At 54.3% G+C, this 17,412-nt stretch overlaps 4 protein-coding genes across 4 annotated transcripts in view; 2 read left to right on the forward strand and 2 right to left on the reverse strand.

Annotated features, from left to right (window-relative positions):
* Window positions 1-2,611, reverse strand: part of D7B24_000991 (uncharacterized protein) — a gene marked incomplete at both ends in the record, with an annotated part of 3,678 nt that extends 1,067 nt beyond the window's left edge. Inside the window, 2 exons of the mRNA XM_028635236.1 lie at window positions 759-1,924; window positions 1,999-2,611. Of these exons, the coding sequence (XP_028492174.1) occupies window positions 759-1,924; window positions 1,999-2,611 (1,779 nt within the window). The remainder of the gene's footprint in view (window positions 1-758; window positions 1,925-1,998) is intronic.
* Window positions 2,612-4,103: 1,492 nt separating this feature from the next.
* On the forward strand, window positions 4,104-4,502 carry D7B24_000992 (uncharacterized protein; the record flags this gene model as incomplete). Its single annotated transcript, XM_028635237.1, has 1 exon — window positions 4,104-4,502. One exon carries the CDS (start codon window positions 4,104-4,106, stop codon window positions 4,500-4,502), a length of 399 nt encoding a protein of 132 aa, XP_028492175.1.
* A 6,018-nt stretch (window positions 4,503-10,520) lies between these two features.
* Window positions 10,521-11,242, forward strand: D7B24_000993 (uncharacterized protein; the record flags this gene model as incomplete). The annotated part of the gene is made up of 2 exons (XM_028635238.1): window positions 10,521-11,052; window positions 11,112-11,242. 2 exons carry the CDS (start codon window positions 10,521-10,523, stop codon window positions 11,240-11,242), a joined length of 663 nt encoding a protein of 220 aa, XP_028492176.1.
* A 2,000-nt stretch (window positions 11,243-13,242) lies between these two features.
* On the reverse strand, window positions 13,243-14,491 carry D7B24_000994 (uncharacterized protein; the record flags this gene model as incomplete). Its single annotated transcript, XM_028635239.1, has 4 exons — window positions 13,243-13,479; window positions 13,535-13,604; window positions 13,900-13,946; window positions 13,997-14,491. The coding sequence occupies 4 exons, from the start codon at window positions 14,489-14,491 to the stop codon at window positions 13,243-13,245; spliced, it is 849 nt and encodes a 282-aa protein (XP_028492177.1).
* Window positions 14,492-17,412: the final 2,921 nt, after the last annotated feature.

Genomic DNA, 17,412 nt, shown 5'->3' on the forward strand with positions numbered 1-17,412 from the left:
ATATCCTCCGTGATTGTGATCTGGTCTCCCTTCCGGTCAAGCAGGAGCTCCACCACCTCGACCCCCTTCCACCTATTCCCTGCCGCGGCTTTGACGATGTCCTCCGTGATTGTGACCTGGTCTCCCCTCCAATCCAGAAGGACCTTCATCACCTCGACCCCGCTCTCCTCATTGCTGGCTGCCCTACGAATCACTGCTCCTGCCATATGCGATTTGAGATCTGCTCGTTCGAGCATGAGCTTCAAAACTTGAATGTGACCCGAAGTAGCGCATTCCATGAGCGGTGTTCTCCCTTCTGAGTCTTCGTACGCCGCATCAACGTAGAGAGAAAATGGTGCTGTATCTCTCGATGTTCTATGTTCCGACGATAGCGCATGGTCAACAAGCAACGGGATCCCCCATCGGGCAGCTATGTGAAAGACCGATACCCAAGAAGGCTCGAACAATTTCTCTGAGACGAAACCTTTCCACCAAGTGTCACGCTGCCTGGAATTTATCGTGAAAAACTCGGCCTGGCTGGCCTCGATCTGGAACTCTTCTTTGGCCATGTGTGCATGATCAGGCCAGAAACGTATCGAGTAGGAGACAAAGTTGTCTCCCGTTGCGTGTCCCCCCCTTTGGGGTGAATAATTCGCAATGAGATAGTCGATGCAGCGGCGCGCGAGCCCGTTGTGTGCCTCTAGCTCGGAGATGAAGCGCCAGCTGCTGCCTGCGTCACCGACCAGAAAGTCTCTGACAGACTGGTGTAACAGCAGTACCTTCTCGTCCTGCACCACGATCATCAACCGGCAGGCAGCGATGACTTCTGTCGTGAACTGAATGCGTTCCTCATCGTCTTCGTCTTGGTAGAGTTGGCACGCCGAGGCGAGTTCCCGTATGGTAAAGGGACGCCGTGCTACCATGACGAAGCCGAGTAGCCGTTTGACCGTGTCGGGTTTATCGTCTTGTTGGAGTGCTGTGTCGAGGAGCTGTCTGTAGAGCGACTGAAGTCCCGCTGGGATCTGCTGAAGGCGTGTGACGGCGTTCCTTGAAGCGACCTTCTCCAGCTCCTGACAGACCAAGCCGACCCAAAGAAAGATGCCGCCTGCCCTCTCACGGAGGATTCGGGTAACACTGCGTGCCACGCTGTTCGGATAGCTCTTCTTCCTGCTCAGCTTAGCCACCTTCTCGTCCACAAACTTGTGAATGTCTTGTCTAGACTCTTCAAACGACGCCAGGTCTTTTTTAGGAAAGTTTTGCAGGCACTCCCTGATTTCGAGGTACGGTCGGCTGGTGATCAGGAGGCTGACGTTCAACGTACCGGCGCCAGATCGAGCCTGTCCGAAAGTGTCCTCGATCTGCTTCAGCAACATCTCCTGCTCGTCCTGCTCGCACTCGTCTAGAGCATCGATCAAGCAGTACTTGCGGCCCGTAGCCTTGTCTGCGCAGGCTTTCAAGAAGATTGCCCATACGGCATCGAATGAGTTGAACGCTTGGGCGTTGCGCTCTTCGTACTTAGGGAGGACGTGTTCGATCAGCCGTGGATGCTGCTGGACTAACTGCAGAAGGAGCCCGCGGACGACCGCAGCGGCCGTCTTGCGCGTGTCGTAGCCCGAGTCGCAGAAGAAGTACGCGAGCGTCTTCTTTGGGGTCTTGGGGAAGACCTCCGGCAGTGCCTCCGCAAGGAACATGGACATTGTCGACTTACCTGTCCCCGGGTTTCCGTAGAGCCAGAGTACATCCGTTGGAGGTGACGTTAACTCTACCGCGTCGCCGAGCCAAACGGTCAGCTCGTGAGTCTCGAGAATCCAGTCGCATGTGCCTTTGGCACGGCCGCCTTTCTTCCGCTTCAGCGCCTGCATGTCCGTGTATGGGTCGGTGAGGAAGAGGTCACGGATACACTCTTTTACTTTGGATTTGTCTGCCAAGGCATCTAAATCTGGTACTGTGATGAGGCAAGGAATTAGTGCCTGTGAAATATGGGATGAGATGGTCTTAATGATGACTACTGCTTCGTACCATACTGCTGCGTGACCGCACCAAAATATGCCGGGCCGGAGCCGTTGGCGATGTTTTGATTCCCCCCAATCTTATCCCCCCAAACGTTATCACCGGAGCCATAATGATGCTGACTGATGGAGTCCTCATCCAGGAGCGAAGGCTCAAGGCTGGACAATTCCTCGATAGCCTTGAGGAGTTCGGCGATCTGAGATTCGGTTGCCGCTTGAATTGCGCGGTTCACGGCCAGGAGTCGCACATCTTCCATCATCTCCTTGGTCAAAACTTCCACCAGATTCCCCTTACCCAAACGCCGCACGACCACACGGTAGCGCTCGAGCCTGGATGGATGCTCGGGTGCCACGGCATTGAAGATTTCCTCTAAATGCTCCGCCTTGACCTTGCACTTCTCCAGGACGTTTTTTATCGCCTGGCATGCCTCCTCGTCTGTATTGGCGCTGATGTGTCGTTCGGCAATTTGGAGAGTGTTCCGTACAAGTGGGAGTTTTTCAGCTACCTCACGAAAGGCGCGCGGGAGATTCTTGGCGTCCCTAAGACCATTGTAGATGTTCTCGATGGTTCCGACAATCGCTATGACGGCAGAGATCAGGCCAACAACCTCGATGCCCGACATTGTTGATCAAAGTGCGCAGCCAGGTGTTGCACGGCGTTAGAGGTTGGTGGAATGTGAAGCAGGGAGTCTTAGTTGTCAACTAGCCTGTGATATGGCAGGAATGTCTGGGGAGGGGATGATCTTGTAGATACTCGGAGACGGCGTCTTGAGGAGGGGAATGGCTGGGAAAAAGCGGGATCGGGGGAGTTTATAAGGCCATGGACCCGTAGGTGTGGGCCCTGGAGCGACACATACAGTGGGGCTATTGGCGCAGAAGAACACAGGCAGAGGTCTCGACGTAGACTATTGGTCGGTACGATCGCGTTATTGCGGTGCAGGGGCTCGGCCAGGTAGGGTTTGGCACGATGCTGTCAGGTGGTAGGATGGACGGTTCGCGAACGCATCGCTGGCCCGTATATGCTCCGTTTCGCCTGCCGTCTGCCAAATCGACGAGTCGTTCGGCCTCGGAGGTTGCATTTGTCGCGTGCTGCGCTGGCGTTTGAGATCTTGAAGGTGTCGCGCCATCACGCATGCGCTGCCCGGCGGTTGGACATGGGACGCCGATGTTGATTCAGGGCACAGACTAGGCCAATGAGGCCCACTTGCTCTGAGCCTAAAGTTCGGTAGGGGCCGAGCCGACCCCTCGAGATTACCGCAAGAATCGCCTACCCGACTCGCTGCTCTCAATTCAAACTTGACGTCTCGTTTCCCAGTTCACCACATCAGTGCCTCGCTGCCAGCCTAACGCGCGCATACACTTGTCATCCTACTGGTCTTCTCACCTGCGTCTTGTGGCTGGACGTCCGCCTTTCCCCGCATCTATCATGTCGCTCGTTGCCATTTTGAGGACCCTGTCCATCCGTCAACATCGCCTCCCCAGGCTTTCCGACAACGCCGTTTGAATGAGAGTCGGCACCTTGCAACAATGACGCATCCATCTTCTGGAGAAGATGATGTCGAAATTTAGCTCCTTGCGACCGACCTCTCCTCGTCCCTCGCCGGCTCCCGCAACCTCTCCTCAACTCCCAGCCCTTTCCGAAGCTTCAGTGACAAACCTACAGGAGCGGCTCTGGAACGACGCGTGCGACGGGCTCAGAATGGACAAGCCTGGCATAGTCTATGCGTACGAAAAGTTTTGTCGGCCGAGCTTCAGGATGAAGACCACCCCGGCAACGCTGAGGCTGAGAACGAGATCGAGGCGGCGTCGCGAGATAGGTCACGCCTGATGGGGCGGGCCGGCATCGTCACTCCGGCCCCCTTCCGATACGATTCCCACCTGTCCGAACCGACCGACGGAGTGGCATCCGAGGCACACACGACTCAGGTCCACGACCAAACCACACGACGTTGAAACCCGACCAGTCACGAAAGGCCTGTCTTTGAGCCGGAGATTATCTCCGAGGAAAAGAAGAGGTTCTGGATACAGACAGCCAAGTTCGGCTGCAAAGATAGCAGCAAGCTCTGTGACGAGTTTTGGAAGAAATATAACACCGCCACTATCCCCCTTCGAACCATGGACGAGTTCTACGCTGACGCCATCTTTGCCGCCAAACACACCCAGGACCGTGACCATCTCGAGATGCTGCTTACGGAACAACGCGAGAACCGGTGGAAAGAACTGAAGAATTCCACAATCGACGTCGCCTATGCGTCTTGCACCCAGAAGCAACATTTCCCCTCGACAGCCGTCAAGGATGCCGCCCTCGACGTCGGCCAGACCGGCAGCCTGAGCAGCTTCTTGCACTTCATCTTTTGTGCCATGGCCAGTTGGAATAACGAGCGGAATGCAAGCGACAAGAGAAACGACCAAAACCAGCCCAATCTTCGAAAGGAGTGTCCTACCGACGGTGTCGACGACGACAGGCATGGCCCTGGCCAACTTGACGGCGAAGACTACGGGGCCGACTCCTAAGACGAGTGGGAATACGATAACAATCATGCTCCCCCATTGAGCCCTATACTCGACATCTCCCGCCTACAAGACGATGCCTGGAACGTTTGGGCTAAGTATGAAAGGGTGCGTGAGGGCGATGAGGCCGACGAGACACCATCAACTCGACAACTGGAACAAGCCTCGTCGACAGCCACTGCCTTGGTCGAAGACGAAGAGAGTCGAGAGGACCCAGTCGTTGCAGACCAGTCGCTCCAAGACGCGTCAGCACCGAGTGTATTACCAGAGACGGAGACATCAACGACAGACCACACCTCGCCTCGGCGATCGCAGTCGCAATCACAGCCCCCACCCTCACCAACATCAAAAGATACGCCTCTTATCACCCCCCTTGGGCCATCACAAACCGAAGCGCCTTCGTCACAGGCATCAAATAGTCTGTCCACCACGGCTGGTGCTTCGCGACAATTGATTGATCCGAAACTGCCCTTCAAAGCCGAGAAAGACCCCAGTAGCCATGGCCAAGGCAGTAGGCCAGCGGCAGGCTTGGGCTCGGCCAAGAAGAGACCGCGCCCCGAGGATGATGCTTGGCAACGCGGGAGCAATGATATCAAGCATCGGAAATCCAAGTAGATAGACAGTGTGGCATTCGAGCCCGTAAACTAGACTGAAATACTGTTTCTCGTCGCTCACTTGGGACCGCTGCCATTCCATTGTACGTCCTGACTGAAGGGCACGTCGCCGGAGCTCAGTGATGTCCACCTAATTCGACTCTATCAAAACGCGATCCACCCAAGACCTGATCCAACTTGAACCGGAACTTGAAGAAGTCTCCAAAGGCGCCAATGTTTCATCCTCCGAATCAAAGAAATCGAGCCATGGATCATTCAAGAAGCTAGCCTTCTCCCCAGCGGGATAGCCATCCTCCCGCAGCCACCGTATGGTATGGCTCGTTATGTATCCGGAGACGTCGTTCTCTCGATCAAGAAAGCTAAAATCAACTTCAATAGTGTCGGCGATCGAACGGTCGATTACAACCTCAGCTTCTTTCGTAATACCTTCCAAGCATTGGACAATGGGGCCAGCCTCAGACGGCCATTCAATCTGCACGCATCGCAATTCGTGTACGCACCCCAGATGACGCCTCACGTCGAGGTCTAGGTCCTGAACTGCCGTAACACCCGGAGGGAAGAAAGGATGCAATGGAGCAACCCTTCTCCTAGACTCGCCCTGACAAAGGTAGAGGAGTCTCGCTTCGTCAGCACGTGCAATCGTGTCCTTCTGCAAAGGTCGGGCGTGCGTAGGCTCTTGAATGAATGACATAACAGTCCCTGTCCAAGCAGCCTCGTGAAGATCTGCAGTATTGAACTGCGAAAGTGCCCCAACCTTGCCAAAGAAATTGTTCTCAGCACCTGTGAGTAGCCCCCCTAGCCATAAGAACCCGAGGGAAGGTTTGCGTTGGAAAAATACACAGGCAAGAGCATAAGGGCCTGCATCCTGAAGAACCGCCTTTGTGCCTTGCCACCAAGCGCCGCAAACATCGGAGGGGATCCCTGGTTGGTAAAATATACTGCCTAGCAGAGCTTTTACTCCTGGCGCGTTCCAGCTCAAGGTGAGAAGACGATCAAATCGGAGCTGGTCGTTTCCCCACGGCGGCAGGAGCTTAGATCCCATCTCAATAGGCTTCTCAGACGTTCTGGGTACTGGTAGTTGGACGGGTCTGCGATCGAAGCTGGCAAGGGGATAGAGCAACGCAGCGGCGAATGCCGCGTAGTATTGCTCTCCCAGATCATGGAAGCTACAATACTGCTCGATGTAGCGTATAGCAGTCTCAAAATTAGGCGGTGAATGGATAGAAGTACCCGCTGGCGTCGAGGATCTAGTAAGGCGGATTACGCGATCGTAGCGAAGCAAAGTACTCCATGGACTGAATAGTCGCTTTTCGTAAGAAGTCCTGGTCTTCCACCCTTCTCCTGGCGCTAGAATGGCGGCCCACCATCGTGCAGCCCCGTCATCAATAGGCCCTAAATGGATAGTCGATCTATCCGCTGACCTGCTGGCAGTTTTCCACTCAGCCTGGCTTGTAGTGTATTCGATAAGTATGTTGTAAGATAAAATTTCGGTCCATCGACAAGTAAGGACGTAGAGCCAAGCAGGTATTAGCACCGCTAGGTGGCTGCTCTGCGCTGCAAACCATTTAGGTAGACCGACAGGCTTTCGCGTGATTTTCGTCGTAGTTGGCTGCCCCACAGCGATGCCCATGGAGAATCGAGTTTGGAAGGCGGAAGAGTCCCCGCCGGCACTCCAGGTACATGTAGATGTGATCAAGTCTTGTTCGTCTGGCTTGAGACCTGAAGGCACATTGGGATGCCCTGGAAAGAGATGGTCGGCAGGCAAAATACCAGGGGGGGGGGTCTGCCACGGTGACGTGCTCTTCAAAAGAACAGCCCAGGTCTTGAAAGCCAATTCATAATAGTCTCGAAACTGATTGTCAGTCGGTTTAAGCGTCGTTGCCGCCATGGTGCAGAGCATGTGAAGAGTTGTTCAGAAGTGAAGTTGAGGTTGTGTGAACTCCACAAGTAAGTATTCCGCCGATTGGTTAGCGGGTCCAGGCAGCCATGCAAAGGCAATTAGTCACATGACTGGAAGCTCCCGATCAGCTCACCGAGCTCTTAACCATTACGTAGTCTATCTCTTATAAGAACCGCAAGCAGGCCGTGGGTGGTGGAGGAAAGTTAAAAAGTCGGGCCTCAGACACTTCTTTTCAGGAAAATTAATCGGTTTGCGGCGCATTTTAATTTAGCTCGCAGGTAAGGCACATGTCACAAGCCTCGTTCCATGTGTTCGCTAATGAAAACAAGGAATTAGCAGTGTCATGAAATCTTCCAGTTCAAGCGGATTCTGCACGACCTGTGGCCATCCCAACGGCTCACATCAGTCTCCGCAATGCAACGCAAAGGCATGCCGCAAACGGATCAAAGTTTGTGGCGCAACTACGCATCACCTCCCATTCGAGCCCATCTCTAACGTCGGTGGATGGGTTGTCTGCAGGCCGTGCCCGGAGCATGGTCGTGAAAGTCGAGAGGGCGACTTCAGTATCTATCCCGTGATCGCTAAGGATGAACATGGTAACCTGTACATCGTGGAACCAGGATGCGACCAAGAATACGACGAGACCGCGGACTATGATGACTTGATCAACATCGGCGAGGAACAGGAAGAAGCTGAGTCCAGTACTCGTGACCTGGTCTCTTTCGAAGAATGGGAGCAGCAGCGCAAGGATAATAAAGGAAAGGGAAGAGAAGAGTCTGGCGAAGCCGAAGATCCAGAACTTTCCAACCTGATTCCGGCCTTGAAACAGATGGAAATTGCAGACTTTATGGCTGTAGAGACCTACGCGAGCGGGAAGAAAATCTGTTTCATCAACCAGAAGGGAAAAGAAGTGGAAACGGAGCGTATGGACTGGCAGCTTGTCGATGATGACGAAAATGGTCCCTACTATTATTGGAAAAGCCTGAAGTCTGGAAGATCTTTCACGACCTGGAGCCTTCCCGAAGAAAGAAAAGCGAAACATAAGAAAAAAGGCAGGCGTTAGTCGGGAGGATATTTGTCAATGTCCGGTATAGAAAAGATAATTCAATTTCGAACCCGAATATCTCAAGTAGGGATCAATGCCACATTTGATGAAGGCTGCTGAGTGAACTTGTTTACTAATACCTTGGTGGTGCGTATGTGTCTTAATTGTTCATCAAGGGGTACTGCTATGATGCAATCGCATCGATGCACCTTGGAAATCGGTCATCGACTGTAGCTGAATAATACTCTACATCCTCGGGATGGATGATATCTGATGAACGCCAGACTCGTTTTCGTAGTCCTGATTTATTCTAATTCCTCCGCTCTAGCCGACTTTGGCGAATTACCGGCGGCTTTTGATGGCCGTATATGGGGGAACGTATACTCGGAGGCGGGGATGTTGAGTGTAGCGACAGGAGCTAAGCCTGCTCCGGGTCTATGAGCTAGGAACTCGGTCATCTAACCGCATTACATACTGGGAGCCACGTGAATGAGATAGACGAAGGATCGGGCGGCATGATGATCGTGGTAGTGGCCCTGGATTTGGAATGTGGCAGCGTTGTTAACCAGCATGCTCGTATACCGGGGGCTTAGTATGGCTGGTCGCCGTTCCTGACGACATGGCGCCTTGTTAACCATGTAATCATGTTGTTCATGACTGAGTCTGTTGAGGGAGGATAGTTTGGGCACCCATGCTGCGGGAGGTGCCGTCCCCGTTGGTGTTCTGAAGGAAAGTGCGGAGGGGTTGGCTGCGAGCAAGTATATGAGACGATGGCCGGGGATACGGACAGACACGATCATCGAGGTAGCGAAGCTCGAGGGTGCAATAAACAAATGTGAGGTCCGTGAACTGGAACTGGTAACCGAAAAGTCCTTCCACGCCATTCTGTGCCTCCTGCAACTGCTGCATCATGTGAGGCGGTGGCATGTGGTCGGATATCATCCGCTGGTGGGAAGGGCCATAGCCAGCATGCTGCTGCTGCTGCTGCTGTTGCTGTTGCTGATGGTAGCGACGATGAGACCGTGGTGGTGGCTTTCGATGGCTCCTCAGCTTTGCTCAAGGGAATGCAATGGCACCGCACACCGCTCAAGCTTTCATCAAATGGTGATGGTCTAGTTGTGAAAACGATCGACAATCCAGACCTTGCTCGCGGCTGCAGCGGATCACAGCAAGATGGCCTCCTTGTTAATAGGTGATGGTCAACGCTCTGAAGACCCTGGAGAGAGACTGGCTGAGACTCATCTTTCCCGACGCCTCAGTCTTACTGAGACTGTACACTGGGATGCCCCCCCCCCCCCCCCCCCAACCGCCAGGGGCTAAGCTTCGCGGTTCGCACCATAAGTCACACATAGTGACACTGGCCTGGCCTCCGATGAATAGATCATGGCACGTCACCAACCTACTTCGGCCTCCGCAGCCTCACGTACCAGTCCTCAGGAAACCGACCAGCACTCGGACGAGGAGGTTCACCTGCCGCCACCCCATCCGTCAAACCCTCGGATGCAGAAGCAAGGAGTTGCGCTTGGGACCACGTACGTCAAGGCAGTGTACTGACATGGCGTTCATCGCAGCAGGATCATTGGTCCGAGTGCGCGGCCCCCATTTTGCCTACCTACCTTGGTGGTGTGGTGCAAGGGGTGGCTTTCCAGGAAGTTACAAGTTGAATGACCGCCTCGGATTGGCCCCTGAAGTCTGCGCCTGACTTCCTAGGATGTTACCCGAGTTCCCGCGGTGACTTCCCAGGAAGTCGACCCTCATGCTACAGGCGTGACCTCAGCACGTCGGCCCTCAGGTCTCGGGAAGTCACGCAAATGACCGGAGCCAGGGGCCACCAACCACACAGGCTGTCAGAGGCACAAAGGATGATGTCGTTCCCCCCATACACAGATCGACGTCCTCTCGCACAAGCTGACTGGCATGGAAGAGCCAACATGTACAGCACCTCCTCGGCACCTCGGACAGACGGGAGATCCTTATGTGGTGTGCCAGAAGACAGAGTACAAAAGGGGCCACATCGCCCGTGCGCGTCCCAAAGTCTTCTTCTTTCCTCCGTCATACCCTTGGATTCTTACCAACTACCACATTTTGAATAGATCGCGTTATCTAAGATGGTCACAACACGCCGTTCAGCTGCGAAACAACCGACACTGACCCTCCCGAAGGCCAGCATCCCAACTGCTGAGGATGATGACTGCGCCGACCGAGCGGTCATCACTCATCTGGGCCCCTCCGTACTTTTGGCCACTATGATCGACATTGCCAGTGATCCCGTCCGTGTACAGTCATTGGAAATGCAGCTTTGTAGCCGATCCGCACATGAACTACGTGTACTGGAGCTCTTTTTCGGGGCCTTACAGCGAGTCTGCCAACAAAGCCGGGCCAACTATCCGGACGACTCGGACGATTCTTTCAACTATGAGACATGTCACGCAGATACACCCGTCACGGTGGCGTGTACGCCCATGCACGTCTACAGCTCACCTCCAACCCATCACGACGCCAGCGCGGCTCAAGGACTCTTCGACAATGATACCTCCAGTGACAGGCTGATGGGCTCTTCCGAACTCCCCATCAGCGAGTCGCCATCTCTCGAAGCCCTCGAGCTTGTCGACGAATCTATGGGCAGAGTCGCAGTCAACCTCGAAAGTGGAGATTGGGAACCCAACATTTCCTCTGCAGCGACCTCTCCCCTTTCATCTCTCTCCGACTTGGACTTTGAGGAGCTGGATCGGCGAACCACGAGAGGAGTCTCCGACGAGAAAGCGCAGGCTATGAAGACGAGTACACAGCCAACTCCCGAAACCGTTGAGGTCTCCGACGAGGAGCAGACAGCGCATGCCACCGAGACGAGTACACGACAGCCAACTCCCGAAGCCGCTGAGGTCTCCGACGAGGAGCAGGCAGCGCATGCCACCGAGACGAGTACACGGCAGCCAACACCAGACCCTGGATGTGTCTCTGCGGAAGAGGACGTCGCGCAGCCCACTGAGATACGTACGCAGCAGCCAGCTCCAGAAACCCCCAGACAGAGTTCCAATCTGGAGGCAGTACAGGCTACCGGGCCAGCTCAACGGCAGCCGCTTCCAAGAAGCCGGGGACAAGTCTTCCATGTTGGCTTGATGACTCCAAAAGATTCCCCGCGAAAGACCCTTGCCACAACAACCCCCGCGAGCAGCAACAATAGAACGTTGGAAACCACCAGAACTGTCAATGAGGTTTCTGTGCCAACCGTGGCCAGCCAGATGGATCGCGATGCGGCCCTGCCGAGTAACCTCAATGCAGCGGAACAGCTTGGTAGCGGAGCATCTGGCGACACGCATAAAATGGCCGTGGCTCAAACAATGCGTCATTTTGTTTCAGCCAGTGTCGAAGAAGTTGAGAAGCTCAGTTTGGGTGACAACAGTCATCAAACAAACAAGGACCTGTACCTCTCACTGCAACAAGCCCCGGGCGCCGATCCGGCTTGGTCTGACGGAGCCAAATGGAGCGCCGTTCTGGATTCGGCAATAAAGGGCCAAAGAAAAGCAACAATCCTTTACTTCCTTTCTACTATCGCCTTCGCTCGGTGGCATCAAGAACGGGTGCAACTGAGTGGCCTGAACGCCCGATCCGCGGCTCTCGATATCCGCCTAAGATTGTTTCGAGATGCTGGCTACTTGAACCTATCTGAAGCGGCACTGAACAGTAAGCGTAAAGCATACGCAGTTCATCTTACTCGTGGAAGGAAGATGGCTCGACTTGTAGACGAGTTCGGCTTTGGTATTATTATTCAAGATGCCTGGTGACTCCTCCCACCCCTTCGATGCGGAATCCTCTACTAACATATCTCAGGCACCTAGCGAAGTCAAGTGATTCCGCTCTGGGAGATATCATCGACGAAATCAAGCAGTCCGATGATAAGGTTTTCGTCCTTAGGCTCCTGGGTGAGCAGGTAGGGAGCCTTGTGGAGCAGGGCAAGACTGATCTTGCCACCTTTAAGACGCGTCTTGAAAGGCGACATACACTCAACCACCCCCCAACGTTTCAGGAGGCGCGGCAGTCTACCAAGCTCATTGCTCCAAACCCACACCCGAGTTCAAAAAAAAGGGCTAGCGTGAACAACTCAGGAGCTCCGAAGCGACGCAAGACAAAGTAGAAGCTCTACATAGCATGCCATCAACATTATACCTTACACGTTCCCAGCCCCATCAGGCGGAGTGCCGTAGACATGGATAGCGCGAGGATGTGCTCCATTGCTATGCGGCAAGACTGGACTCTCCTTCCCAATGAATGGTCGCATGATCTTGTCTCTTCGTGCCCCTTTCGCGAGACGCGCCGACACACACGTGCAGTGCCTCAAACAGGCGGCATCTAGCAGTCTAGAACGTCTTCCCCCGACTGTGCAGTTGATGGAAGCCGCTCTCGGTCAACAGGCATCGTTGTGTGGGCCGCAGTAACAGTGGGGCCGTGTCGGAGGGCCGACTTCCGCCCGATGAGCGCCGCTCCGCATTCCACCACTCACAAGGCAAGTCGCACGTCGCCAGGCTCTCCAGCCCCACAGTGTGAGCCGGCCGTGCCATGAGCGATGGGTTATGGCGTCCGAGCACCTCTTGATCACGCACGACGACACACTAACATGAGCATCTACGCGTGTAAAGCTGGGGCCACACATTAGTCGATGCAGCGCGGCTGCGCCTACATGGGGGACGTGGCGCGCGGGGCAGTTATCTGGCTACAGGGCATCCTGCACCTAAGGATCTGTCTTGCTCCTGCGTACGGCAGCGACGGCAGGCCATTCATTGTATCCAGAAGTTCGGTGCGCAGGCGGTCATCGGGCCATTTATCACCGTAGCCACAATTGTGGCAGAAGCGGAGAGCCCGCATTACTAGTACGCCGGAGCGGTTGCAACTGACACGAGGGATGAAGCCAATCCTAGTGGCTTACATCAAAGACTGTTTCAATCTATCGTTCCCTATCAAATTGAGAGGACGACCTGTTTGATGGCATGCACGAGAGGTTGAATTGGTTGTCGTGGTTGGGGAATGCATAGCTTAAACACGTTACGAGGTACAACTTCGCCATCACCAAGTGTTCTCAGTCCAATTATATCTTGACATCTGTCTCACCACACCAAAAATCCTAGCCGAAGAAAGGAACCTACACAATCTAGAGCAGAATAGTGCCTCTTCATTCTACCTCACCCCTCAGATACCTAGGGACGGGAGCAACTTCCGGGGGAGCTTCTTCGTCTTGCCCCGGACCTCGCTGACCTGGCGGTCTCGGCCGCGGCCTTTGATGCCCTTGTTGCTATTCTTGTAGATGTTCTCAAAGTACGACAGAAGCTCGCGATCGGTGTGGGAGAGTGCGTTCACGTCCGTAAGAGAGGTGATCCAGTCTGCAATTGTGGTAATGGTTTGCTTGTGGTACTTGTTTTGATGGTTCTAGGTGCGTCATGTTACGAGTGCCTTCGCATGGATCGTGCTTATGCCGACTTACCTTTAGGTTGCCTCGGGTCGTGAAGCACTTGTTGCAGTCGTCAAGCTTGCATACGAATGGCTTTATCTTGCTGTGTGTAGCTTTGTGTGCCGCCAGGTTACCGCGTTGGGCAAAGCGGGTCCCGCACTCCTCGCACTGGAAGGGCCGTTCGCCCGTGTGAAGGCGGGTGTGTGTCTTGAGATTTCCAGGCTGGGAAAACTGGCCTCCGCATCCAGGCCACTCGCATTTCTAACACATGTAAGCACACGCCGCTGGTAGGACGAGGGGGAACATTTACATATGGCTTTTCGCCATTATGGGCACGCTTATGGGTTTCCAAATGCGTGCTCTGCCGGAAGCTTTTGGAGCAGCCTTCGTAGGGACACCTGTACTTCTTTTCGTCGTAGGTGACATCCTGACTACACGTGGAAGGCTGGAAGAACGTTAGTCCCTGTCAATCTCGGAGTGTTGGTGGGAATATACCGCTTGAGGCGTCGATGGTTCGGACTTGACGCTGTAGGCGCCGGCCTTGGAAGAGCTGCTGGCGACGTCGTCCTTCTTCTGGAGGGCCCTCATCATGACATCAACCGGGGTATGGAAGACGACATCATCTCCATTGCTGGGCTTGATGTAGGAGATGGTTTTCTTTCTCGCAGGGTCTGGCAAAGTAGTCTGTCGTTGGCGCTGGTGGCCTTCGGTGTGCTGTTCAGGAATCGGAGGTGCCATTGGGGGGAGAGGCTGCGGAAGGTCTGGCCAGGGCATAGCCATAGGGTCTGTAGGCCGGCCATACCGATCATAGGGGCCATGGACCTGGGAGCGGAAGTAAGGTATGTCCAAGGGCGCTGCAGCGTAGGGCGCCATCATAGAGTGAGAGGTAGGGAAACCAGAGGGGACAATGTCACTCCAAACATATCGATCTGCCTGGTAATCGTTCGGCATCGTGGCCGGCGTATACTGAAAGAAGGCCTCTTGCTCCATCGTGGGATGCTGTGACCAACCAGCCTGGGTGTAAAAGGTACTGATAACTGAAGTGCAAGGTAGAACCACGAACAGCTCTCGGGAGACCATTCTTCCGATGTGGTTGCCAATGTCAACGCATGTGCAGGGCACCCATTGTTTTATGAGAATGAGCACTGATGTTGACTTGCACAGGCCAACTCGGCGCTCAGCAACAGACAGGCGCTCCCCGTCGGAGAAGAAATGTCCCTGGCCTGGAAGAGGGTGTCCAGCGCACGGCTGTGCCGGTCAATGTGATCGGCCTTCCGCCACACCCCCATCCCGCCCCCCTAAACGTTTCTTTTGCTACAGGAGAGCTGAGCTGACAAGGTGCAGTTGGCTCTTTTCGGAATAACCAGCGCCGCACCTTGACCTCGCACTGCCGCTGGGTGTTGCATGGTTGGAGCACCCAAGTAGGAAAGCCGATTGAAGTTCACTCGACGTCAGCGGGAATGGTAGAGAGGACCAACTAGCCTGAGCGCTGCGCATATAGAATGGTTGTTTCCCGCCTCGTCCTTTCAGTCACTTGCTTGTTGCCCTATAGCTCCCCCTTCCGCCTCTGCAAAGATGTTCCCCCCTACGCCTCCGTCGACTGGCCCAACAGTCGCCTCTGACGGTCTCTTCCGGTTATCGAGACGGCCACCGACACCTTCGTTCAATGCAAGCCCAACGGGTCCACGATCACCCACGCCAGAACCTGAAGTCTATTCGGCTGCCGAGGCGATCGCAGAGAGCACCGCTTGGGAGGAGGAAAGTCGTCCCCTGTACCAGACGAAACTGATGGAAGTCCCCGCAGAAGATGAACCTCATTCTGCTCTACGACAGCTGGTCAACCACCATGCCCAGCGCCTTTCGCTTCGCGTGGTGGTTCACAACTGGCTCAACAGCCTCGATGACGACAGTTCGCAGCATGTCGAACTTCTCTCTCACCCTCGGCTTATTTTGGAAGCGGGCAAACTCGAAAAAACAATCCATGTAAGTGCTGCTTACCCGGTCCAGAGGCAATCCTAATCAGCCTAGTCTGCTGGGCTGGATGTTCAGGCTAGATTTGAACACTTTCGGCAATCATTGGGAGAAGACCTGCATTGGGTTCTTCACGGAGAACTGCCACCAAGCTCTCCGATCGAAGCTCAATGTGACGTCTCGCTTTGCGGGCACCTTTTGAACTTTGCTGGTGGACCAAAATGCTCTGTGCCGCATCCCGAGCTCAAGGAGGAAGAGCTGTCCTCGTTTCGGGATGCTTGCGGAAGAGGCTATGAGGCAACTCGAGTAGAAGAAGGTGGGGGGCCGGTCGACAGGGTGACGTTTACCTAGATCAATCCTTTTCGTCTTATTACTTTGACATTAACAATAGAGGTTGCCCTGAGGAACTGTGCTGAAATTCTCGATGATTCTCCAACTAACAACCGGCATTTCTCATGCAGACGACGGGTCACCTTCCACGAGGGGAGAACAGAGTATGAATAGCGAATTGGACCTGGCCAAGTCGTGCAACGTACGCCCCTGTCCTAATTGCCTACCAACCACCCTTGCCAAAACGAAGGCTAATGAATACTACCTCTGGCATGGGCTCCACCGGCCGTACCTACCAGGAAGACTGCCCTGGTGTAGAATGCCCAGGTGGAAGAGAACAACTCGAACATCTTCGATCAGTAGAGGCACAGCCTAGGCGAGGTGGGCCTCTTTCAAACCTTGGCGGTCTTGTGGATGCCAGTAAAGTACTCGAGCAGGCCACGCTCTTCGGATGAGAGTGTGTTGACGTCTGTGAGGGAGGCGGCCAAGTCTGTAAGCCTGATGATTGTTTGCTTGTGGTGCTTAATTTGGTGTTTCTACGTACATAAAGTTAGGCGGGTCGTAATGTACAGGAAATATGGCTAACCTTGAGGCTACCTCGGGCATTGAAGCCCCTGTTACAGCGGTCAAGCACACAAGGAAAGGGCTTCGCTATGTTGTGTGTGTCCCAATGCGATGTTAGGGCCCTGCTGCTGATGAAATCATCTCCACAAACTTTACACTTAAAGGAGCGTTCGTAAGTATGGCGACGACGAGTATGCGTCTGGACAGTGATTGTTGATCTTCAAATCTCAAGTGAACCTCGGGCTGCTGGCTTACCTTGAGATTCGAAGCCTGGGAGCTTTGATAGTCGCATCCAGGCCACAGACATACCTAGTGCTCATTAGGACAGGCCGCGGCTAAGTCAAACAGCGAACCTACGTAAGGCTTGTCACCGCTGTGGGTAAGCTTGTGGTCTTCCAAATGGGATTTGTGCCTAAAGGTTTTCGAGCAATCGTCGTAGACACAACTGAACCTCTTTGCCTTAACTAAGCGAGGAGGTCCAGGTTTCACAGGGTCTGTTATTCTGGTGGGAAGGTTTCGGTACTCTTGCTGAAGGCCTGTGCCGGAGAAAGCCATGCTGTTCGCCGGTTGACCACGCTGCTCACAGGAGTGATGAACGACGGAAGGGAAGTGAGGGTTCGTGTAAGACACCGGTGATAAACTGAAGGGTGGTGTCGTCATGTAGTGAGCGGTAGCGAGCTGACCAGTGACTCCAACGTTGCTCGGAGCATGTAGATCTGACTGTTGATCATTCGGCATCGTGCCTGGCGCATACTGAAGCAAGGTAAATGGTTTGGTTGTTGATTGCTGGGACCAATGACTTAGGAAGGGGAAAGTCGTCGTGAGCAAGCTCTGTTGTGGGGCCTCAACGAAGAAGAGTCAGGCAGAACATGAAGAGCTTGGGGGAAGGGGAGGGGGGCAACTTTTCGAGGTGCCAAAGGCCAACGCTGAAGGGGAAACGAGGGTGATTAGGTTTGCGCACCTCCATATGTACAGGATGAGACTTGACTTTTGGTTCGCACCGGCTAACATGGCAGGCTTAGCAACAGACACACCTCATCAAGGAG

This window comes from Verticillium nonalfalfae, assembly GCF_003724135.2.
Source record: "Verticillium nonalfalfae strain VnAa140/NRRL 66861 chromosome Unknown scaffold_118, whole genome shotgun sequence".
In the NCBI taxonomy this organism is placed as follows: domain Eukaryota; kingdom Fungi; phylum Ascomycota; class Sordariomycetes; order Glomerellales; family Plectosphaerellaceae; genus Verticillium; species Verticillium nonalfalfae.